This window comes from Hippocampus guttulatus, chromosome 15 (assembly GCF_054856545.1).
Source record: "Hippocampus guttulatus isolate MCC_2025c chromosome 15, RoL_Hgut_1.0, whole genome shotgun sequence".
Taxonomy (NCBI): Eukaryota; Metazoa; Chordata; class Actinopteri; order Syngnathiformes; family Syngnathidae; genus Hippocampus; species Hippocampus guttulatus.
In genome coordinates, this window is record NC_141275.1 from 8643795 (window position 1) to 8669465 (window position 25671).

The window sequence follows — 25671 nt, forward strand, 5'->3', positions numbered from 1 at the left end:
AATAATTCATTTTTAAATGACACACATTTTCAGGCTGTCATACACTTGCCAATCTATCAACTGTCAGTACAAACTCGAAACCAATTCCCAGAAGAGGCAAACAACAGATCAAAGGCAAACTGGGGGGCGGGGGGATATTCTATTGTGGATTAGTTACACTTTCATGTCACGCTGAATGTAACGTTAACTAAACACTACTAACGCCCCTTCTTATTTGCGGGACGAATCTGTGTTCAAACCAATTCGCTCAAAAAAAAAAAAAAAAAGCTTTTACAATATGTTTGTGTGGGGATTTGGTCAAGTGTCATTAACGAGTACAAAATCCAGGACACCCTATAATGCAGAATAACGTTCCCCTCCCCTAATAGCAGCCACGGAGACAAGAATATGCGAACTGCCCTGCCCACTCGTGCCACTTTGGAATTACGCAAGAACGCTCAGAGGAGCGCATTTGATCCAAAGGATTGCTTTGTGGCTTTAGCGTGAGATGCGCGCATCATCAACATTGAATTCAATAAGGACTGTCGTTATTTCCACGCAACTGGTCGTCGTGTTTGGGTGTGCCAGTAGTAGTAGACAACAGCAAAGACTTTACTGCTTTCGTCCAGTGAGAGAATTCTGACTCACAATTTTTTTTTGACGAGGTTTCTAGGATCCTCTCACACTTCTTCGGACGCTTCCACAGTCCCGCCGAGCACCGAAAAAAAAAGTTCGCTCTTCGGACTTCTTGAGTGGCCCAAAATAACAGCAACCAAAAAAAAAAAACCCCAACAACCCCACACACTCTTTGGGAAATGAGCCAAAGTAGCAGACAGTCATCTTGTAGCACATTATGGCCAGCGGGGGACAAACTAGCGACTGGCGAAGATGTGCCGGAAGAAAGTCGCTTTTTGGCCCAAAACTCCGCAGGAGGTGAGACGAGTCGACTGACGGAAGCTGACAATGAGAACATTTACGGAGCGTATGACAGGGGCAAACAGAGCTGTCGGGACGACCCCCGCTCCATTCCTGCTTGCGCCACCATATCGGAGACAGCCCGTGAACTCTGCAAAGCCGTGTCCGTGTCTCTGGGGCTCCCCGTCGACTCGGCCGACGCCGGTGACGCGGAGCACGCAGCCCCGCAGTGCGCCTCCAAGGACCACCTCCAGGCCACCGGCTGTTTATACCAAGCGGGAGCGACCGTCCCCGTTCCCAAGTACAGGCGCTCCTCCGTGCAAGAGGAGCGGAACGCGATGTTTCAAAGTCCCCAGACGACGCTGCCTCCTCAGCACCTCACTCCGACCTCCTCTTTGGAGTTCGCGCTCGGAAGCCCCCCTGACCTAACTTCTAAACAACTTGAGCACATGGCGACCGTTTTCACGCCATCCATGCCGCACGACCACGACTGCGCCGTGGAACCATCGTGCCGAGCCTACAAGCACACGGAGGTGTCTCCAGACTACCGACAAGAAGCCGGTGGATACCAGCTGGAGCAATACGGCGTCAGCGTCAAGTCAGAGGAGCCCAACGAAGCGTCTGAGGAGGAGCAGTGGGGCACCAATTACACCCACGGGGACAGATACAACGCTCAGCTTTGGGGGACGAGGCAGTTTGTGGCGAGGGCGCACCCGAGTGGGGTGAATGCGGCGTTCATATGCGAGCCCTACGAGAGGAACACCGGACGCACCGAGCAGTGGTACCCCCCGAGTGGGATGTTGATGCCGCCTTACGCCAACTACGCCAAGGCCGAAGTTGGACAGTGGGTAGACGTCGCCTACAACGACTCAAGGTAAACATCAGAAACTGCACTTAAAAGTAGACTTTAAAAAAAAAAAAATCAACCTAAACACGACTAATGTGACTTTAATGAAATAATATAGGTCAAAGTTTGAATAAAAATGTCACCTCAGGCAAGTCACTCATTTGATTAAATTTAAATCACCGTTATTGACTGGCATGGAGAATAACTTGCACTTAAATGTTGCTAGAATGAGTTGTGTGCCAAATAAGATTTCCTTCCTGGGATGACATTTGCTCAACTTTTTGATGTACACCCATAGCACAGCGCAAACGGACATTAATTTAATATTACATGACGTGAAAAGCCCTTTGTCCCCTAAAAAACAATTACAATTTTTTAAAAAAATTGTCAGATTAGTGACTAACTGACGCAGGATCGTGGCAGGGCTCAAGTATTAGCTGTGATCTCCCCTTGCACTTAACCAATCGCAATAAACTGTCTCTCAAACTTAAATAGAATGACACGCTTATTTTTAACCAAGCTGCCCTGTGTACAAATATTTATTTTGACTGTTTCCCCAAACAGGTGCCTCAAGCCTTTGCATTGAATGGTGCATTTTGGCAAAACTGCTTTATGACAGAACCTATTCCTCATTATCTAAGCATACTTTTGAAGTTAGTGTCAAGCTTTTGAACTTGCCCTAAGTGACAGTTATTTTTTTGGCTTGACATGAAAGTGCTGCATGTGGCGTGCATGTCTGGTTTGGGGGGGGGGGGGGGGGCTCTGCGTTAGCATCTTGGCTCAGATCTTTCTCCGTGAGAGGTTTTATTTTCTTCAGGGTCTCCATTTTACTCTCAGATTCCAAAAATGTGCATATTCGGATCGAAATAGTTAATGGTTTCTATGTGCCCTGTGATTGTGGACCGGGCTTTCTTACTCAAAACAAGCTGGGATAGGCTCGAGCTTGCAGCGCGAGGGGTAAAAAGTACATTAATATTTATGGACACATTTCTTAACAAAATAACTCAGAATATATTATAAACAGCACGGTGCAATTTTGTTTCTCTTTCATAAATAAGAAATGTAAAATTCAGGTTTATACTACAGGAACTTGTTCAGTATACAGCAAGTGATAAATGATGTAATCTGTATCGCACATGAAATTACAGCATGTGGATCTAATCTTAATTGAAGTCCACTGTGTTTTTAACTGAATACCACAAAAGATGAATGGAAATCTCGAGAATTATGAAGAACAAAAACAAACTGTCAAAAGAGCTTAGTGGACAGCAGACAGGGGCGACGGCCCGTTGATGTCAGCCCTCATGCCTGTGAGCACTGTCTGGCAGTGGTGGCCCTGTTCTAATGCAGTAGTTTGAGACCATCCAAATTATACCCAGAGCAAATTACTGAACGGCGTCCATGGCAGTGAAGTCTGCAGCGGCTAAATCAGAAGTGAGGCCCCATAGGGGGAAACAGGTTAAGCTACAACCACATTTTATTCATCTGTGTTGAGTAGAAATTTAACACAATGACATTAGGTCTGCTCTCACTCATCTTGTCCAGCTTTTGTTTGCGTCGATACTGAAAATTGTCACTGTGCAGGTGCCTAACTCCAGACGTGAATTAAATTTTTTTCCCCCAGATTTTTTTTTCCTTTTCCCTTTTTTTTGCGTGTGTAACTGCTGTTGAGAATTTGTGCTCGGAGGTTTGACAGGTTGGTGACTGATTAGACATGACTGGTTCTGTTTTAGTTAAATGCTGTTCAGATGGGCAACATCCATCAAAGCGCTTCCACTTTGCAAAGACAATACAAGAGGTGTATCCAAAAGGTGGCACTTCTGTTTGAAACTGTTACTATGTTGCAGTATGGCGCCGCAGTGCGAGAGTTGCTTCTATTTTGTCACTCCCTGTAGCTACATGAGATAATCCAAAATAGTAGAAACAGCCTGATGCAGTGCAGCCCCGTACGGCGAAAACCCCCGACTGCACCCATGAACGTATTGTTGAATCAACACTTCACTACTTCACTTAAAGTGCCAGTCAACACTGAGAAGCTATACTGTCTCACCTTTCTCAAATTTGTTGGAAGTATATCGGAAATTTTGTCGACTGTTTTCATGGAATATGTTTTTAGTATTGGGTGTTGCATGCGTTTCAACTTGAGTACTATAGATTAATTATTCCATTTCAAAAGACAGCATCACGGCAAGTGGACTAATTTAGGATTAATAACTTAACCCAAGCCCTCATTTGTTCAAAATACCTCATGCATGACTCCCAGGCATGTCCTCTAACGATGAGAAACCCCACACCAGCGCTCCTTGATCCCAGTTTACCCATTTTCTTCGGTCCAATAATCCAAAATGATTTGACACAAATATACTTTTTTTTTTAAATGATCAAGGATTTACATTCTCATTTCTCTAAATACTGTGTATAATAATGTCACTGTCTCATGCTGCAGCCCAACGAAATGCCAGCAATGTAAATAAATGCCTATTTTCACGTCCGCTACATTAATTAAACTGCGCTTCTCATCAACAGCAGGTCCAGTAAAACTATTACCGTTTCCCGGCATTGAGACTAAACGTGTCACGAGAAAATACTTGTACGCGCAGATTTAGGCAATCGGAGCGTCACGATCGTTTTGTCATCAGGTGATCGGAGGATGTGTTCTGTCCGTAGACTCATAGCGCGCTGTTCGCCTTGCTTTCATGCTGTATGTGATGTACGGTCAGCAGATTGGGATCTTGACGTGCCTTTGGTTGAATTACATTTTCACCTGTCAACTTCAACACAAGTTTGTGATTTTTTCCCCCCTTTTCTTTTAATATGTTATACACGTTTAAAGGGGGTTGTAAGCGTGTTTAGCGGCACGGCTTGGCAGAGTTGAGGACCAAATTGCGGGGATGCGCAGTGCAAGAGTGCTCTCCAAAAAAGAATTTAATTTCAAAAGAATAAAAAGGCAAACAAGGTACTCTGAGGAATCAAAACTAAATTAACTACGTCTGATTATGAGATTCAAAATAATCAAAACTCAGAATCTATTAACTACAAAAAGAAATAGGCCATGACTGTGGGAAATGGGAAAACAGGACTCACAAAAACAGGAGCTGAAGCAGCAAACCCAAACAACGAACAGTCAATGACTGAAAAACCCCAAAAGGGAACTAAAGGACTACCTGGGCAAGACATGAGTGTCTTAGGCAGCTGATAGGTAGACTTAAGGACTGACCACAACAGGTGGACACACAAAAACCTAACGAGACAGACATGGGGGAAAAAAACAAATTAAAAAAAATCCAGCCACAACCAAATCGACAAAAACATGACATTTAAAGGTCTTCAACTGTTTTTTTTTTTTTTTTTACTGCCGAAAAAGCAGAGGGTGCATTTCTGTAATCGCAGATTCCAATTGTGGTGGAGGTGTTCTGGGATGTAACCCACCGCGCTGGAGGGATGAACTAACAACGCAACAGTAGAAAGCATAGATGACCTCATTGGTGAGGTCATAGAGCCGAGTTTAAGACATGGCGGTGAATGGGAGCTCTGCAGGAAACGGTTCAGGGCACCTTTCCTTTTCACCCTGTACGACTGATGTACACCTCTCCCCACTGTCACTTGGAGAAGTTTTCGAAAAGGAGACTAGGCTACAAAACCGTAACACTGCTGTACAAAAAAAAAAAGGCCAGAGCAGACTCTCGTGGGAGGAGGCTCAGGTCCTTTGGCTCGGCACAAAGGAGGACCTCATGAGATCTAATTTTATGACTCCATCAAAGCAGCCATCCTTCAGAGAGTGCTCTCCTGGGGAAGCAAGCTCTCACCTCCTGGCAATAGACACATGGGCAGGCTGATTAAGAAGGCCGGGCTCTATTCTCAGGTGTCCCTCAAGTCAGTGCATGTGGTGGGGGTTAGGGGAATGATAGTAAAATAAACTCTGATGGACAATGACTCTGACCCCAATAGAGGACATCATCAAAGCACTCTGACACTCCAAATGTGAGGAGACTGTTTCGTATTATAGCGACACCGACTACCCGGGAACCTCACTGTCAGTTGTCAACTTCGAAGCCTTTGTACTGCATCTGTGGTAAACTGTCCATCCAGGTCCACACTCACAATTACAAACACAATCCCAGCCAAAATAAACAAACAAAGTAGCAGCTTCCTGGTGCCACATGGCTTTAATTTCTGTTGGACGTTGACGTGAAGTTGGATGTTGTACTAATGTATTGTATTTTAAGATAAGCACAATTATCACAAATGGGTTGGAACGGTTTCCTGTATCATTTGCAATTACGTGCAGCTGCCTTTGTTAATGTATGCCCTCTTAAGATCTGCCACAGTGATTTTAGCTGGCACTTTTAACCTGAATGGAGCTTCCACTATTTTATTCGCTGGAGTCAAACTGATGTCTTGTGTAAATGTCCCCCCGCCCCCGCTCACTCCGCCCTTGTCTTTTACTTTGAACCTTGTGTCCGAGTCGTCGTTATGTCTGGGTATTTTTCCCCATCTCTGTCTCCTCAAAGGCTGACGCTGGTCGCATCCTGCCACGCCTTTTCCCCCCACCCATCCCGTCAGCCCCGTGGCTGCACAAATATTTCCCACACCGTCCCCAGTCGCAAAAGCGAACAGTTAGGGGCTGTCGATTTATTACACGACGTGAACACCTATAACTCACCCGGTTATAACATCCTCAGTGTTTGCACATGCTTTGCATTACAGGTTTAAAGTCCAGCTTTACTTCTCTTAAATTTCAGATAGCTATGGTAGATAACTGTGTTCCAGACATTTATTTGAAGCAGAAAGCTACAGTATTTTGACTGGAGGCCTTCATTTCAACAAACGCTCTGGTAAAGACTGAATACCAAACGGTGCCCAAGTGAGATGAATTGTACCTCCAAGTGGAAACTAAATAACTTTAAAAAGGCATTTACAGCTTTTTGATACGTATGATTATGCAGACCAGTCAATGTACATTATAATCAATTTTGTGGGATTAACGTTTATATATTAAAAAATAAAACTGCAAGCGTCGCACACAGCATTGAGGTTAAAAACAACAAATCAACATAATGCAGGCATGTGAAGTTAACTGTAAAAAAAAAAAAAAAAACACCAAATAGAAATCGTCAAACAATAAAAAGTGAAGCAATAAAAGCCAACATCTCAAATTATGTTAAAAGCCATAGAGCGACATGGCGGTATCCTATTAAATTGAAGAGTGACAAGAGGATACAATGTTGTCATCAATGAACACGCTAGCTTGTAAAGAGTTCTGAATATGCAGTAGTTGGATCCATTTAATTATATTGGGTTACCTAATGTTGTGATATTAATGAGTGTACATACATGTTTTCTTCTGTGGCGGACTGAAGGTTTGAGACCGGCAGAGAGCACATGATCCCCATGGAGTTCTTCTACCCGCCACAGAGAGCTTGTCTGATCTGTGCGGACGAGGCATCCGGGTGCCATTATGGCGCACTCACCTGCGGCAGCTGCAAGGTTTTCTTCAAAAGAGCAGCAGAAGGTAAACAAGAGTTAGAAAGGAGTCCCGGCGGGTTGAATACACATTCACACACACCTTTTAATTTAACTCAAATGACACATTCGGTATTGCCCCTTGCTTTCATTGCTGACCTAAACGTGACATCTGCTCTCCTCTTTATCCGAAGGCAAGCAGAAATACTTGTGCGCGAGCAAGAATGACTGCACCATTGACAAACTGAGGAGAAAAAACTGTCCATCTTGTCGGCTGAAGAAGTGCTTTGAAGCTGGGATGACTCTTGGAGGTAGGGTGGATGAAAATACTGTCTTAAAAACCCCCCCAAAAAAACTTTCGAAGAAAACTGCCAGATGGTGGTGGATTGGATCCTTATAGTCCTCAGCGTTACACTGTACGTAAGTAAAACTGTTCTCCAAGTAAGAGGGCTACAGATCGGCTTTCACAATGACAAACAATACGCCAGATCCACAGCCCCGTGTGTGGGCCTTGAAAGATGCAGAAACTGGTTCAGTTTATCGTGAATACTACTTTTAACACACAAACAAATATATGGGTCATTTTCACATTGTTTTATCAATAACAAAAAGACATGGCCCACTTACATTTCCTTCTGAAAATCAATTAATTTGGCTGGAGCATTTGATTTATTGGCAGTCATCAGCCAAAAGATGAAAATTGTTTCTATATTTATATAAAAGACTTTTTAAATAGTCTTTACCGTTAGATTTCGAAACGTGTTTGCATACTGTATATGGCATTTTTGTACTGCTGCAGAAATTGGATTTTTTTTTTTTTTTTTTTTTACAAATCGTCCCCGTTCTGAGGCTTTCTATACTGTTATTGCCACTGGAGCGAGCCTCGTTATGATGTTGCAATACACCAGAGGGGGTCGGTCTGGGAGCTGAAATTTCACGATACATAATTTGCTCTGTCAGTCAGGATTGTCCTTACTTTCAAAAGCCTAAAATTTGAAATCAATAAATTTTTGAAACGAGCACTTTCAAGTGTGGCCGTTTCACCACGAGGAGACAATTTACCCACATATAAACTAAGGTGGCATCAAAGCAAAATAAATGCTCAACTATTCATTCGTTTTACGAGTGTCGTAATTGTCATTGAGCAAATGACAGGAAAATGACCCAAATGCAAATGATCATGTTATTTAATGTAAAAATGCTCATTAATTCTTAACTCTTCTATTAGTAATCACAAGCATGTTCTGAATTCAGTTGCCGTTTTAATGAATGATAATAAGCTTCGGTGCACTGCCTGAACAAAACACATTACGTGTAAGGCGAAGTTGTAAAAGTACGAGTGCTTTGCCAAGAAAGACCGAGCACTTTAGTCTTTGCCCACGGCACATCCTCGACAACTCTTCAATTGCGGCATCATCACAATAGGGGATGTTATTGATAATCAAGCCCCCTGACTGAGCCGCCGTGCAATTTAGACCTATTTCATTCACTTCCCCTTACCGTCAGCCACATCTGCTTGTCATATTAGGCTGTAAGAATTGACAAGTAGTGGACTAATTTTGGTCTTGTGTTCAATTTCCACTCCCCTCCATTTCCTCATTCTGTTTACAGTGAAAATGGTACGGCAGGCACAAAGCTGACATGAGACATGCGAATTAAAGCAGCAGACATGCCGGTAATTTGGCCACTAGTCAGTGACTAACCCGCGGAGCAAAAATGCCTTCTAATGCAGTGATTGGTCATAAAAAGGCACACCTTTTCTAGTTGGGGCTGGAAAGAGGCTCCTTTTTCGCGTATGTTCTCATCATAAATGTGTCATTCACTTGCGGCATGTCACAGCACCATTTAGACACATTTTGTGGAGATTCAGAGGCCAAAATACAAGACATTTTCCCATTTTTATTATCCTCCTAAAAAGCATGTACGTGTTAGTCGTTACATTTATTTTTGTCATCTAAAAATGTAAAAAAAAATTAAGATGGGGAGGTTTGGTTTCTCTTTATCTTAAAAAAAAAAAAAAAAAAAAGATTTTTTTCCCTTTTAATGCAAAATAACGGTTGTATTTTCCAGAAAAAAAGAAAAAGGAAATTAGGAGATGCAATATTTTTTTCGTTTTGTACTAAAAGAAACAACTCTTCGGTAATGCACATTTATATTATATTATTTATAACAGTGCGGCTCAATGAGAACAAAACAGAATAAATTTTGATGTGCAGCTGCGAAAGGATAACAGGATAAAATGATTAATTTTTGATTATGATCCAGATTTGGATTTGTTTCATCATTCTGGTGCAAATTAGCATTGTTCGGGCATGGTGAAGGTCAGCACTCTACTTGAGTGCCTGTTACTAGTTCATCGTGGAATAGTACATGTAGTACATGTAGTTGTTTCATTTTTAAGACAATTTTATTTCTTTCAGTTCTGGAAAGTCTTTAAAGGGAGGAAAACGGCAGTTAATTTTATGAATTTTGTTCAGTTTGGCATCTGCTCAAGTATCATTTGAAAGGTTCCATTTTTGATGAAATGAATTCCTTATTATTCCTGGAATGTTAATTATTTCCTCAAATAAGACCGAAGCAGCTTTTTTTTTTTTTTTTTTGATAGTGCAAGAGCAGGATGCAGCTTTTGCAAGCCGTCGTCATTCACCGACCGTCCCGCGGTGATATTTAGAGCTCGTCATCTGACGAATGAATAGGAATTTTAATTTAATTTTTTTAATGAAGGCTCTGGGAAGGGTGCAACTCTGCACACAAGACAGCTCATCTCCTTGCATGGCTTTGAACCAAGTTCTAGCGAATTTATCTGTCAACGTATCAGCATGACATAGGAGGCATCATGAGTCCACTAGCTTTTCAAATGTAAAAAAATTGGCTATTCACATCACGAGCAAAGCTCGTTGGAGCTGGTCACGGGCCCAATGCTTTTGTACACTACAAAATTTGAAAACAACCTGATTGAAGATTTTATTGGCACTTGCAACATTTCTGAATCCACTCATTGGATGTCTTGTGTTTATGTTGGCTTCAAGTTGAAAGGGGGGAGAGGATTCGGGGCGGGGGGCACTAAGGTTAGTTCAACAGAACCTGTTTACATGTACAACGAAAGGATCAAGGCCACGCCTGACAATCCCCAGCGGGAACTTTTAATTAAGCACTTTTATTTGATGTTTGTCATGGGATCAAAATTTAGACAGGTTAGCCTCGCAAATGACACTCCTATATAATCTGCAATTTGCTCTCACCTCCACCTCGTTTGAGGCTGGCTTAAGGTGTGCCTAAAACCGGCAATTCAATATTGAGCCAAGTGAGCCGCAAAGCGAAGTGGCGCTTTTAATAAGAGTCTCTCCACAGAAGCTGCGAGAGGCAACCGCGAGACAATTAACGTTCACAGTCAGTCGACAAAGCAGAAAAATTAACCACTGAAATGATTTTGACCCGTATACAACTATTCTATGTCCTCAAATAGGAACTTCCATTCCAGCGGAATGCTTCGAGAACGCCACAAGGAAGGAAACGCAAACATACATTTTTGATGCGGCTGTTTTCATCCCATTTTATAATGTCCACAATAAGCACGTAAAGCCGGAAAGCTTCGGTTATTTTTTGTCTGTCGACAGTCTCTCATGAATATGATGCATCTTAAAAATACCTTGTGCGATTCTTCTCACTTTTGAGAGATACATCTTGAATTACCGGTAATTTAAGAACTGCAGCAAAGCGTTTGAGCTTGTACTGTGATCAGCTGCTAAAAGAAATATAAATAAACACATCATTAGCAATCCCACCGTGAAAAAAAAAAAGTGTGTGAAGTCTTTGGAATTTCCTGGATTTCTGCATAAATCGGTCAGAAAATGTTGTCTCATCACCAGCTAAGTCCCAACAATAGACAATAGACGAACGCCGCACAATTATGTTTCCATGTTTGGACTCAACACAACACGCTTCATGTCACGACAACGATCCTTGGTGAAAACAGAATTTGAACCTTTGGATTTAATAACTGGTTAAGCTTCCTTTGGTGGCAAGAACCGCAACCCAGCATTTTGTGTACTTGCAGATCAGAACTGCACACTGGTCAGGAGGAATTTTGGACCATTTCATTTTACACGACTGCTCCAGTTCAGCAATATTCATGCGGGTTCATGCCACCAGTGAGTTAAGGTCAGGACTTGGCCACTCCGGAAAGCGCATATTCTGTTGGCGCCATACCCTTGGTAATTTACGTCCAGGCCCCGAAGCAGTAAAGCGGTCCATTAGCATGACCGCTCCAGGATTTAAGAGTGCTAACTTTACTATCAGACCTAGTCAGCATTTTACCTTGGACTGATGAACCGCAAGCCTCTTGAAGATACGTTTGTGGCCCCATCAAGTTAACGTTTTGTATGGTATTTTGAGAACTCTTTTGTACGAGGCATGATTCTCATCGGACGGCGCTTCTGGAGAATATAAAATGTTCTAATACTGATCATCTGAAATAATATCGCTGTTCATCAAACAGTAACATAACCAAACTACAGCCCTATTTCAAATAAATGACTTGTACCCTCTGTAGTTAAGAGGGGAAAAAAGCCATTATTTTGAGAGACCATTCTTTGAGGAGAACCCTTTGCTTTTTGTTTGGTATGACCAAGGGACTTTCTTGAACAGCCATAAACCTTAAAAGTTAAGAGCAACAAAAACAGTGGATTTTACTCCACCAAAGCACGTGTGTCACTTGGTCCATCAGTGTAGATTGTCAGATACAACATCTGCCACAGGTCGGCGAGTGCACCTTTTTCCTCCTCGCCCTCTCTCAATTTCCCCAGTGCACTTTTTCCATTCCACATCTCTCAATTTCACTCTGCTTTTTAGTGGAGGATGAATACCAAATGTAATGCAAATGGCCATGATTTACCGAGTTGTGTGCTTCAAACATGTCTTTCGAACCGTGCAATACCTTCGAGGTAGGAAAGAATCAAAAAAGAAGCCGGGGGAGAGGGAGAGAGAGAAAGTGAGAGATAAAGAGAGAAAGGAGAGAGAAAGAGAGAGGGGGGGGAGAAAAAAGCTACCCCTCATACAAGATGACCGCGGACCTTTCCACCAGATGAGACTCATCTGTTCAATATGACTCATAAATTTAAGAGATTAGAAGATTAGTCTTGGTATTGTTCGCTAAAATAGTTTCTTTTAATAGGGTTTAAAAAAATACACACACACACTGGATGCATTTAGCATGTTTAAATTGATTTCAAAAGTGGGATGACTTGAATTAACATAACTGCAGTCATCACTCCAAGCTTTTTAGAATACAGGAATGCCTCGTTTATCGCGGTTAATGGGGACCAAAACCTCCCGCGATAAACGAAAATCGGCGAAGTAGCAACCCCCCCTCCATATAGGTACATGTACATCATATTTATAAGGCCAAATTTAATGGTATACATGCATGTAGAAGTAAATTTTGAAGTAATTAACATGACTTAATGCTGTATACTAATAGATTTAAACATATATAAGTTAGGTTAGTTTATGAATAACAAAATACAGTAAACATACTGTATATATATTTTTTTAAGTCCGCAAAAAGTGCGAAAGTCAGAAAAACAACAGCGAGTCACATAGAGCGACATATACAGTACTGGACTACATGCATATGAAATCCGCGATGCACTGAAATCGCGATAAACGAACCGCGAAATAGCGAGGGATCACTGTAATGGCATACAAACAAAAATGATTGTCCAATTGGGATGAATCTTTTTTTTTAATCTGAAAGTGACTGGAGAAAAAAAAACTGTCTGATCCATCATTTCAAGCACCATCTCTTTATCCTATATGTAAACCACAATTGAGCCAACATAACTGACCCTGCATTTGTTTCTTTTCCTCCCCTTTGGTAGCACGCAAACTGAAAAAAATTGGACAACCCAAAAATGTCACAGAGGATCATCCTATTAATAATAAAACAGAGATTATCCAAAATCTCACCCCTATGCCGATCCTGAATGCCAACTCCCAACTGGTCTTCCTGAACATCTTGGAGTCCATCGAGCCGGAGATGGTGAATGCCGGCTACGATTATTGCCAGCCTGACACAGCAGCCACTCTGCTCACCAGCCTCAACGAGCTTGGAGAAAGACAACTGGTCAAAGTGGTCAAATGGGCAAAAGGACTCCCAGGTAAGAAACTTGGGTTTCAAGTCTTTTCAAATCGAGTTTTTGAAGATATTAGCAATGGTGTCAAATCCAGGACCAGACAGTCACAACACTGCCACAGTTGGGTTTGGGCCACAGGTGCTCCCGAGGAGTTCGTTAAGCCGCTGGTTGAGTGGAAGCACCTGTGGCTAAAGCCAAACGAGGCAAGGCTTTTTTTTTTCTTTTTTTTTTTAACTTTGTGGACCTGCATATGACACCTGCGGGCTGAAAATAATTCATATTTTTTTCTGGCTAGTCCGTGTTGGCATTAATCTCACTACAATTGTTAGAAATGAATGAAAGAAAGAATGCATTGTGGTCCACAAGATAAATTTGGATGGAGAAATGCTTTTACATTTTTTTGGGCATGAAAGCATGAACAGTTAAAAATCATCACTGAAAAAATGAAAACATTGTCTATTGGTTCTGACAGAATTTCAAAACCACATGGCAAAACAAAAACAATGAAAAAGTAGTGACCCTAAAATTGATCTATGGAGAATCCTACAGGGTATTTGAAGGAAATGCCGACACATTGAATTCATTTCTTTTTTCTACATCGTCCAAAATAAACATCCATCCATCCATTTTTCGATCCGCTTATCCTCACAAGGGTCGCGGGGGGTGGTGCAGCATATCCCAGCCGTCTTCGGGCAGTAGGCGGGGGACACCCTGAACCGGTTGCCAGCCAATCGCAGGGCACACACACGACGAACAACCATCCACGCTCACTCTCACACCGAGGGACAATTTAGAGTGTTCAAACAGCTTGCCATGCATGTTTTTGGAATGTGGGAGGAAACCGGAGTACCCGGAGAAAACCCACGCAGGCCTGGGGAGAAATGCAAACTCCACACAGGGAGGCCGGAGCTGGTACCTCTGCACTGTGAGGCCACCGTGCTAACCACTGGCCCACCGGGCCGCCCCAAGATAAACAATGTTTTCTAATTTTAACTTTTAAACATGTTCAAGTGGTTTAAAATTGCTGATGTTATCGCCATAGGTTTTAGGACTCTACATGTGGATGACCAAATGACTGTCATTCAGAATTCGTGGATGACCGTGATGGTGTTTGCCTTGGGGTGGCGGTCTTACAAGAACGCCAACGCCAGGATGCTGTACTTTGCGCCTGATCTCGTCTTCAATGAGTAAAGTATCAAATTCAATTGATGCATTATAACACCAGTTTCTTGCTGGCTCATGTCTTTTCCACCGACTTGTTCAAGAGGCCCTGCTTTTGTAGAATCACCCCCTGAAAATTCGATTTTTTTGGGAGGCGGGGGTCGGGGTTCCATCAACGACAAATAGTTGCATGCTTTTTTGCCTTGTCCCTTCATTACTATGGGATTAAAGTGAGGAACATTCGTTCTCATCATTCAAACTGATGGCTCTGCTGAGTGAAACAGATTCAGATGAGAATATTGGTTATCCAGACAGCAGGGTGACACGTGTAAAGAATTCTAATGCTTACAATAGGTAAGAACGTATTCATATCTAGAAGGTATTTTCTCACCTAAGTATGATGAAAAATAGTGTATGCCCACTGATTAATCACATTGTTTTATTTTAAAGCATTAATTGCACTGTTGTTAATTGCAGGTTATAATAATAATAATACTGGTAATGTAAATTGAGAGTGTGAAGGTGATATTATTTATAAGACTGTGGGGCAAAAGCATAAATTGTATTTCCATTAGTCTGCTATTTAACTTTCCCCTTTTCCCGTTTGCACTCCTTCTCAAACGTGACACCACACACTGCAATTATGCAAAGCAGCAACACAAAGACTTTTGACAAAGAGAGTGTATAGATGAGTTTGGGCTGGCAGCTTGCGCCAACATTCTCAAAAACAAAGCGCAAAAAGGTCCTGCTGAAATGATTAAAGTTGTGGAATGAGGCACTTTTATTTTTGTTTAAAGACACTAATGCATTTCGGTCATTTTCTCTGCTTATTTTAACAGGTAAAAGGTAGTAGGTGTTTTTTTTTTTTTTTAACTGGAGGGAGGTTAGATATAGATAGACCATGCATAATTCAACCCTAAAAAAATACTGTTTTTAATCATGATTCCAGTCTTTAGCCATCTGTATATTTCAAGAGTTGTGACACTGTGTGAGTGTCTATTTTATAGATCCAAAAGCTTTCCATTCATTCGTTTTCATATACCGCCTGCCCTTTTCAAGGTTTGAGGGTGAGTTGTCAACTGCAGGGCACAATAGACACTATTCACATTCATACCTACCTCCTTTAGTCTAATCAACCAAACATATTTTTGGGAAGTGGGAGGAAGCCAGAGTACCGGAAGAAAAAAAAATTGCACTCACCAAGATAACATGCAAACTGTACACTAGAAGGTCTGAACTGAGATTCAAACCGAGAGCCTCACACCTGGGTGACCATGCTAACCACTAGGCCACATGGCTGCCACATTTTTTTTTCCTAAAACAAAAGCCACATTTTCCACATCTCATTTGGAGATACTCATTGCAAACAAGTAACTTTTCTTTAGGAAACAATCCAAGGAGTAGCCTGCCCCTTGGCCAAAGTCCGCGACGATGGGCTCCGGCGCAACCGGTAACCCTTAAGGGGGACAGAAAATTGGCTGGATATTCCACGGGAAAATGTGTCCTACAGGTGTTCAAATGATATTTCCATCCACGTTCTTGTGACTACATTAGGCTCTACTGAAACAGTTGCAAGTTGTGAAAATCACATTTAAGAGTAAATTTAAGTCACCAAGTTCAGCATCAGGATAGAAGACCGATTACTCAGTTGTTCTTCAAGATGTGGTGGATTATCAGATCCAAATTGGAGTAGTGAATTACGGCTGGTGGAGACCGTGTAATTCAGAAACGGTGGGTAATTTGAGCTATTTGAAAGAAATGGGAGCGCTAAGTGTTAATGGACCAAAGTGCTCCCTGTCACTTGGCTGCTTACTGTCTCTTGCCAAGCCATGCCTCGACAAAAAAGCTGGCACAGTCCATTGTCACGAGACACCAAATTCAGCGGGGATTGAATAATTGTTGAGCTTTTTCATCGAAAGCGATGTGGAGGCGTAGCGCACCTTTAGCTCCCGATCGTGTCGAAGCTTCAGCCGATTCGTTGTGCGTCTTGCGCCGACTGCAGTCTTCTAATTGTCGCGAAGAGATTGGGCTGCACATGAAAGACGAGCTATCACAGGTGGGAAGAGATCTGGAAAATGAGAATGAGTTGGAGCGGGGCAGCATTAGTGGAGTCTAATCAGTTTGGTAGCATTTCACTGTCACATCTCTTTACAGTCACATCACGTTTCATTAAAAAGTACTGAAGTTTCTTCAAAATGGCCTTTGCTCCAATTCACACTGCTCCCCATTAATTATTAGAAAACAACCTCACAAAAAAGTTATATCCCACGAAATGTAATTACTATGACCAGTTGTCAGTGTTTAACACATTTGGCCTCTGTGCAGCTGAAGCTTAAACACTGTATAATGTTAGCATGAGCAGTCAGTGGTGTCAATCTAAACACTCAGTCACTCACTGCGCTGTCAACACTACATTTTGTTCGTGTAACACACTCAAGTGTTGAACATTTCGCACTTGCATAAATGCCACTTAAACACCGGGTAGCGTGGATGCATACAGACACTTTGCCGGTGTTAAAATGCTTACCTTACGGTGTTGAATTAACACCAACAGATTGACTTGAATTGCTTGTGTCCAAATAGTTGGGGTGCCTGCCTAGTGTGAGTAAATCCCTAGTGTGAGTAAATGCATATTAACAAAATTGTGGTACTTAAGGAGCAGTTTTAATTAGGGTTTGGCGATGAACCTGCATTATTTACGCTACGTGCACGGATCCGCTATGCTAATTGAAAAGAGTCTTGACAGGACCTTAGCTATAAAGAGTTGTACATTTTGATCCCAGGGGCATATTTTCTTATGTCCCCTTCAAGCTAATCAGTGAGAAATTTGATGACAAAAACAAAACACACTTGCCCACAGACAACTGTTATTTTGCTGTTGCATAAATATAAGGCCCCTGGCTTCTATCTGAAGAAGTACGGATTTGATCAGAAAGTATAGTCGAACATTTGTAAGGTCAGGCGCTGGTTTGGGCAGATGGGGTCAGTCATATTTTGCCGAGTGATCTAAAATGTTCCATTACATTTCCCCGCTTCAATTTAGAACTGATGAAATATTCTTCTTCCCGCTTCGTCCTGGCGTCTCAAGCTTTTGTGGTAATTTCCCAAATCTTAATCAAATAGAACAGAAGCGAAACGATTTAACATTTGCGGCCAACCTCTGGTCACTCGCTCTCCTGCTCTTGTCAGAACGGGAAATACCCAATTTATATTTTTTTTCCTGGTCTAATGTTGCTAGGAGGGAACTGCTCATTTATTCCCTTCGCTTTACAGTTGTCATCAATTTGGCTGCAACCTCACTACTCCTCTCCTGCAGCTCATCACACAACCAAATGTCAGACGTGTAAAACGTTTTTCTGCCTCGCTTTTCTCTCGCCATTTGAGTGTTTCCATGACCTCACCCCCTCACCCTGCGCTCTTCTTACCACGTGCAGGCATCGGATGCAAATCTCCACCATGTACGAGCACTGCATCCGAATGAAACACCTGTCGCAGGAGTTTGTGCTGATGCAACTCACGCAGGAGGAATACCTCTGCATGAAGGCCCTGCTCCTCTTCAGCATTCGTAAGTTGGGACTTTTCTGACTTTTATTGATTTTTTTTTTTGACACGACATGCAGAACAAACATAATTTTGGCTTGCCATTGAGTTTTGTGCCATCCTTAACTCATTCAGTGCCAGCCAATTCCGGACCAAGTCTGAAAAGACGTTTAAAAACGTCTTTGGGAGTGAATGAGTTAATTGGCATTTGTGTTATCCTGCACGAGAGCTCTTTCGTCCCCTAGTAGTGATGATGTTAAAGTGTGACTACCATCATTAAAGTCGCCCATCTCTGTTCTACGAATTGGGAAAGAGATCTTTCCCCAAGTGTCGTGGGTCTTCTCCACAAATGAGGGAAGAATGGAGCCACTGCTGTGATGACTCAGGATAATTTTTTTTGTTTGTTTGTTTGACCGGGCAATGTGTTCCCATTCTCATCAATGTTCAAGAGCAGTAATAGGAAGTAACGAAGCATCTGGACTTTATGTATTTATTTTTTCGAATAACAATTTTCCTATCATTGAAAGGAGATATCTGTACTTTCTAGTCCTAACTTTGTCTAATTAAGCTTGTTACTTTGTTCAACCTCTGCAGATGAAGAAACAAAGTAACTGGAAAGAGGTCAACTGCAGTTGGGATATGAACTGATGGATTAATTGATTGGTTGATATTTGGGCTACGTAAAGCATTAAAAAAATCTGGGTCAACAGCAAAATGGAGCAACATTAACGAGGGAGCGTTAACGATAATGATGCAATGTATTCCCGTCCGTGGGCTAATTTAAGAGAATTGTTTGATGTTGCAACGCCAAGAATGAGTTGTTGCTAACGTGTTGTCATTGTGCCTAAAACGTTAGTCAGTTCACAACATTAGCAAAGCTGTGGGAACATGTTGTTTTGATAGTGTGCAGTGATCACCCCCTTCTCACTAATAACACTATGCAAGTTACCAAGAGGGAAACTGTTTTTGTTGTTGTGCTAAGGTATCAAAATGGGGCTTTTAGATGGGTCATTGATCACTAACGGTAAATACACTTTTGAAAATAAAGTTTAAAAAAATCACGTTTGGCAATTTTTCTTATGCCGCCTTGGTTTTATATGGGTCATGAAGTCATTTTCTGAGTCCCATTTTTAAAAAGTTACCGATTTTAAAATGTAGGCATTCACAGTGACAGCAATCGTAAAATCTATTATCTGTATAAACGTGACATTTGGGTTGGTTTTTATGGAAAAGACGTATCAGAAAAATCCCATGCGTGATATTCAGAAAACAAGTTGCAAATCATGAAACTTCCTTTGCGAGACTACAGACAGTCTGGCATGAAAAAACATGGGATTTTTTTCTTACCTTTGGAATGATGATAATTAAATGACAATTAAAAAATGTCATTCAAAAGAAATGCAATGATGGATGCAAATGCTCCATACAATTTGAAAGTAAAAATATTTAAAGTACATTTCATAGTGTACTTTTTAACTTCAACTTAAGTGAAGGAGTTCAAGGAATACTTTTATTTTCTCAACACGTCAAGACATGACGTCTACTCTTCTATACATCGATAAAATAGTTGGGATTGCTACGCGCAATGGCCACTGAAAAATCTATTTTTTTGTTTTTGTTTTATTTGTCTTTTTAGTTCCAGTGGAAGGTCTGAAGAGCCAAAAATACTTTGACGAGCTGCGCCACACCTACATCAACGAACTCAACCGGCTGGTTAATCATCGCATTACAGCCAGTTCGCAGAGGTTCTTCCACCTCACGCGACTGATGGACTCCCTCCACATAGTAAGTGAAATACGCTACTTTCCGATGTGCTCTTTGCCGTGCTCGAAACAGAAGAAACAATAGCTCCTGTCTGATTTTAGAATAAAAACTCTTTGCATTTTTGGTTGGCCTTTTATTGTGGGCAGTCCAAAACCCACTTGTGTCCTATCATGCTGTCCACGGGTGTCAAATCCAGGCCCAGAAAGTAAAAACTCAAGCCACAGTTTGGTTCTAGCCACTAGTGCTTCCACTCACCGGTCACAAACTACTTTTTGCTGGTTGAGCAGAAGCACCTGTGGCTAAAGCACGAGTGTAGCAGACCTCACAAGGGTCGTGGGAAAATCATCATACGAATAAAGTTATGTCACTCAGAGAGCAAACGGTGTGTTAAAATGTGTTGAAGAATTGTGCCCCCTTACTTGTACGTCTCGATTCTGTTGTACTTTAGATGGTGAAGAAGCTGCAGCAGTTTACATTTGACCTGTTTGTTCAAGCTCAGTCGATAAACACCAAGGTGAGCTTCCCAGAGATGATTGGAGAAATCATCTCAGTCCATGTGCCAAGGATCCTGGCGGGTCTGGCCAATCCCATCATGTTTCACGAGTAAAATGTGGAATTTTTACTTTCTTTTATTTTTTGGAATCAAGTAACATCTTTTGCTGCCAGCAGAATATTTAACAATGGCTTTGTACTGTTTCTTGATAATTATGAGCTCATATTCATGTTCTCTGATAATTTTATCTCCTCTTTTAAGCCATATTTGACTATTTGCCTTTTTTGGGTGAGGGGAGGGGAATGGGGGGGGAGGTGGCTCACATCCACTTCAGCTTGTACGTTTTTGTTTTGGCAGTCCAAGCTGAGATGCTACTAAGCAAACGTGCAAACAGTCTACAAATCAAAATCACACTTGCCAGCAGGCTGGAAAACATGTTTGACACCCTCCGGGCACTTCATTAGGTACACCTGCACAGTCAAAACCTAGGAAACAAAAGCCAGATCAAAAGATTATATATATGAGATTCCAAAGATAATATTGCTTCGTCTTGCTTGTCACTCAGATATGAATTTAATCAGTCCCTGCTGAATTTTGGGCGATATTTGGGGCGATTGATGGGGACTAAAATGAGAAATGTGGCAGTACCGTTTCAGAGAAGCAGCCAGTTGCAGTGGGGCACATTGGGGATTAAATATAAAATGTAAATGTGAAGGCATCTTTAATTTTCTTTGAGTTTCTTGGCATTTTTGGACACTTGGATAAAACATTCACTTTTTATGTATTGATATTAAAGTTGGAATCTGCAGTATGAAGTGGTCACCTTTATTTAGACCGCCTTAGAGCATCTCAGTAACAAGGCTGCTTTGGGGGACTACATCAACTGTCAACCAATTCACGTTTCATATCACTTGTTTGACTTGAAGAAAAATCTTTGTAGCACTTTGCATAATTAACACGATTGTACTCTCTCATCATTAACAGCAGTAAACATCAACATCATTCTACAAACATGATTTCTTTGTGTGTGTGTGTGAGAGCGTGTGCGTGCAAAATATTACTGCCGCTGTCACGCTTGATGCTTTTTTTTTTTGCAACACGTGCATGTGATGTTCACCGTGGACGGCTGCAGACTGTCAATGCTTCATATGTGAATTATATGGACCTTGCAAAGAATCGACAACGCATGCTCTACAAATACTGTTGCCCAAATGGGAATAGGCAACAATTGGAAATGATTGGCAATTAGTATGGACACCCCACCCCTATGATGAAGTGGTTCTGCAGGTGGTGAGCACAGACCACTTCTCAGTTCCTATCGTTTCTGGCTGATATTTTGGTCACTTTTTGAATACTGGAGATGCGTTCACTCCAGTGGTTACATAAGACGGAGTCTACAACCTACACAATTGGTTCAGGTAGTGCAGCTCATCCAGGTTGTCACAGTGCGAGCAGTGGCAAAAGATGTGCGGTATTTATGTGCGGTGTTTGTCAGCATGAGGTGCTACCAGGAGACAGGGCAGTACCTCAGGAGATGTGGAGGAAATCCTATGAGGGCAACAACTCAGCTGCAGGACGGCTACCTCCGCCTTGGTGTGGGGGTGGCATGTCTTTGGAGAGCCGCACTCCTCCATGTGCTCGCCAGAGATGGTCCGATTGCTATTAGGTACCGAGTTGAGATCATCAGACCCCGTGTGAGACAATATGCTGGTGTGGTTGGCCCCGCCTTCCTCTTAATACAAGACAATGGTAGACCTCATGTGGCTGGATTGTGTCAGCTGTTCTTGCAAGACGGAGGCATCGATGCAATGGACTGGTCTGCCTGTTCCCCAGACATGAATCCCAACTGCACACATCTGGGTCATCGTGTCTCACTCCATCCACCAACACCAGGTTACACAACATACATATGGATCCAAAAACTCCAGCGAACAATTCTCGGCTATTGTAGTTCGCAGAGGCTTGATTCATATTAATGTCACAGCTACACAGTACTATAATGGGAATATCAGCGCAGAAGTACAGAAAGTAACATGAGCAAGATGCGTGGAACAAACTGCGCTTTTCCATGAACACAATTGCGTTTATGTGTGTATTGCTCAAGCTAACTTTTTATGTCGGCCGTTCTTTGGAACACTGGTGCATGGTGCCAATTCAAACTTTTGGGAAGCATAATGGCACATGGCAGACGCCCATCATTCGTATACTGGAGTTAAAATTAACAAACCTAGAAAAACATTTTTGCTAACAAAATGAACTAAAAAAAAAAAAGACCCTGAAAAAAATCACTTGTTTTGCCTTTGAACGTTTAGGGTTCATTTTAAATGTATTTTGGTATTGCTGTACATCCGTATAATAGAAGGAAGGTCAGTCGTTTGTTTGAGAACTGTCCAGTAGTTCACTTTATGAGAATACTTAGTAAGCTTTTACTGTGTTGCACATACATACATATAAACTGTTATTAACAAATCAGCTGCTCTTAAAAATGAACTAACACCAACTGAAAGAAAAAAAAAAGACAAAACTGTTGTAACCCTGACACAGCATGTAAACTTTGTATTTGTGCCACAATCTTATTTGGTACTTGGCGAGCAGGCAGGAGACTGCAGCCTTCCAAGATTTCAAATTCCGTTCCCCTGCGCTGAATGGCCGTGTGTTGCATCATTGCAGTGTAAGACCGGTGACTTTTAGGTCAATTTTACTTTTTTTTTTTTTTAAACACCTGTCACTGAGTAAAATTTACCCTTTTAATCTGAAATGGATTATATTTCCGAATCACAGAATTTTTTTTTCTTTCAACACTAAGCGAGAAACATACCATTAAATGATAACCTTTTTGACAGTGCCTGTGTAAGCTAAATTTGAGAGTTTTTCTTTTTTTTTTAAACAGCTTTGCCATGGATCCGTTTTGGCAAGTGAATAAGCCCCATCTGGTGCTGACTACTTCAAAAGATTCAAGACAGCCAAAAATGATTAGATATTTCTTTAAACCATGCTATCAAAATACAAATTGTGCTTCTTTGGCTCGTCACCCCGGAGTCAGTCCCACTCATTAATGTTGGTTGCACCTTTTAAAATGTACACTACCTTTCATTTGACACACATTAGATTTGGCTGTGTTTACATTAAATGAGCACATGAAACAACCAGCATCCAAACCATGCACTGACAACAGGATTGTCTTCATTGAAATGATGTGAATAGATTGCATTGTCATTTTTAATCTTAAACAATTGTCTATACTTCATTCACCAAATGTGATTGGACTTGTTTGATGTTTTGAAAGGGGGGAAATGTGTGTACATTTTGACAACAGTAACATCCTCGAAAAAGCAGGCTTTTTGATCCAAGCTTTTGTATTGCATCTCATTGCATTGAGCTGGTGTACCTAAAGTATTAGTGGTGTGGCAGACTCCCTTCAAATTCAAACAAGAGTTGTGTCAGAATTGAGATATAGCAAGTTTAGACAAAAAAATAATAATTATCCAAAAGGTTTGCTGTACTTACCAGCACCTTTGGGCTGTGCTGTAAGGCGGTCTCTACCCAATGACGACTTCATTGCCAGATCCATCCTTATTAGAAGAGGCTAGAAATGTTCCAAGGAGACAACAAATACAAAGAAATGACAGCCAGCTCTGAACTGGAACGGATTTGTTTGTCGGGAGAATGACATGACTGAGCCAAGAAAGAATCTGTCCTTTCTATGCCTTGAAAATTAACAAATCAGTCTTCAACACGCTTGTTTGGCGACTTTCAAATCATCAAGTTCACTGTCGGGAGAATTGCCAACCATTGTGCAGATTTGTTTCTTGCGACTATCCAACTGATCTGCAGATTTACAAAGAAGGGAAAATTGATGTTTTCTTGTTCCTTTAAAAGAAAAAAAAATCCATATTCAAAGACCAGGTCACTCCAGTCCCAACCAATGCAAACTAAAAAAACGCGTGCCCCTAAATTCTATAAAAATGTTGTTCTCTGAGCATTTTAACATGAGTGCTTAATAGGAACAAATACGGTTTTAAATTCAGGGGTTTTCCTTCTTCAAGCGAAGGCAGATATTCATAGATATGTATGCTGGGCTTTTAAGCATAGTATTTTTTTCTTTAATGTTTTATCAAAAATACTTGTCGCCTCGAAAAACACTATGAAACATCTCAGAAAAACCAAAAATACAAAGCACAATGCTTACTTTTTTTCTGCGCATGTTTTTGATGAGAAGAACATCGACCTATTTGAATGAAGGAAATCGTTAAAAATAAGCGGCACTGCTCAGATGAGTTTTTAATGAGATGGGCGCCTCGTAATTTTCAATGTTGCAAATCAAGAGTCACCAACATGTTGCACGAAGCCCCCCCCGAAGAACCACATGACGAGCAATTTTGAATTTTTACAGATTAACTCATTCAGTACCAGCCAATTCTGGACCAAGTCTGAAAAGACGTTTAAAAACGTCTTTGGGAGTGAATGAGTTAACCGTGGTAGGAACAAAATACCAAGTTGCATAGATTTAAAAATAAGACGTTTTCCACACCTCCCTTGTCTTCTGGTTTCAAAATGCTTTCCCATACACGTGGTTCCTGTGTCGTATCGCATAGTTTCTTGAACATGAGCTCACACCCTTGAACGATTGATCAAGACAGCATGTTGTAGAGGTGCAGTGATAAATATAAGCAGCCAACGTCCATTGCATTGCTGTACATAGTGTATTCACTCCAGTTGAAACTATGAATATCTTTGCTGTGTTTTGCTACAATACGTAGAAAGCCAAAGCGACTGTGGGAGGATATTTGACATACAATTGGAATGTTTTGAAAATGTATAGAACTCCTGATGATTTTTCGGTCAACATTGATCTTTAATGATGTTCAGTATGGCCGTAATGTGCTTTTCACAGATTAAATGTTTAAAAAAATAAAATAAAAAGTGGACAAACGCGCACGCACACACAATTTCATAGTGTAGCCCGCAATGTTTTTGTATAGCTGGTATGTGCCCAGTCTACTGCATATGAAAGTGGTTCCCTTGTATGCTTACTGTATATATTGATCAGTGTTGCTTTTGGTCTTGTGGTTCATTTTCTTGTTCTATCTTACCAATGGAAAAGTGTTTTCCCAGTGTCATGTTTTTTCAATCATGTAACAGCTGCTTCGTCTTTTTAAGGCAATTAAAAATCATTATGATACAATGTGAGTTTATTTGAAATGAATCTCTTCATAACAGAATCACTTTGCACCTCACTTTACGGTTTATGGCAAGTCATCATTTGAGGTAAGTTTCAGGAAGTTGGACAAGTATGAATTTGCTGGTGTAAACCCTTCACCCAACTTGCGGTTAAGGTTGATGAGTGTCTTATATAAATGTTTATTTCAGAGAGA

The 25671-nt window shown here is 41.4% G+C and overlaps 1 protein-coding gene across 1 annotated transcript; it reads left to right on the top strand.

Moving 5' to 3' along the window:
- The first annotated feature begins 401 nt into the window (after positions 1-401).
- On the top strand, positions 402-25475 carry LOC147193676 (progesterone receptor-like). Its single transcript, XM_086131301.1, has 8 exons — positions 402-1768; positions 7102-7253; positions 7399-7515; positions 13084-13362; positions 14381-14525; positions 17934-18064; positions 19676-19824; positions 20252-25475. The coding sequence occupies exons 1-8, from the start codon at positions 795-797 to the stop codon at positions 20408-20410; spliced, it is 2106 nt and encodes a 701-aa protein (XP_085987427.1). The 5' UTR covers positions 402-794; the 3' UTR covers positions 20411-25475.
- Positions 25476-25671: the final 196 nt, after the last annotated feature.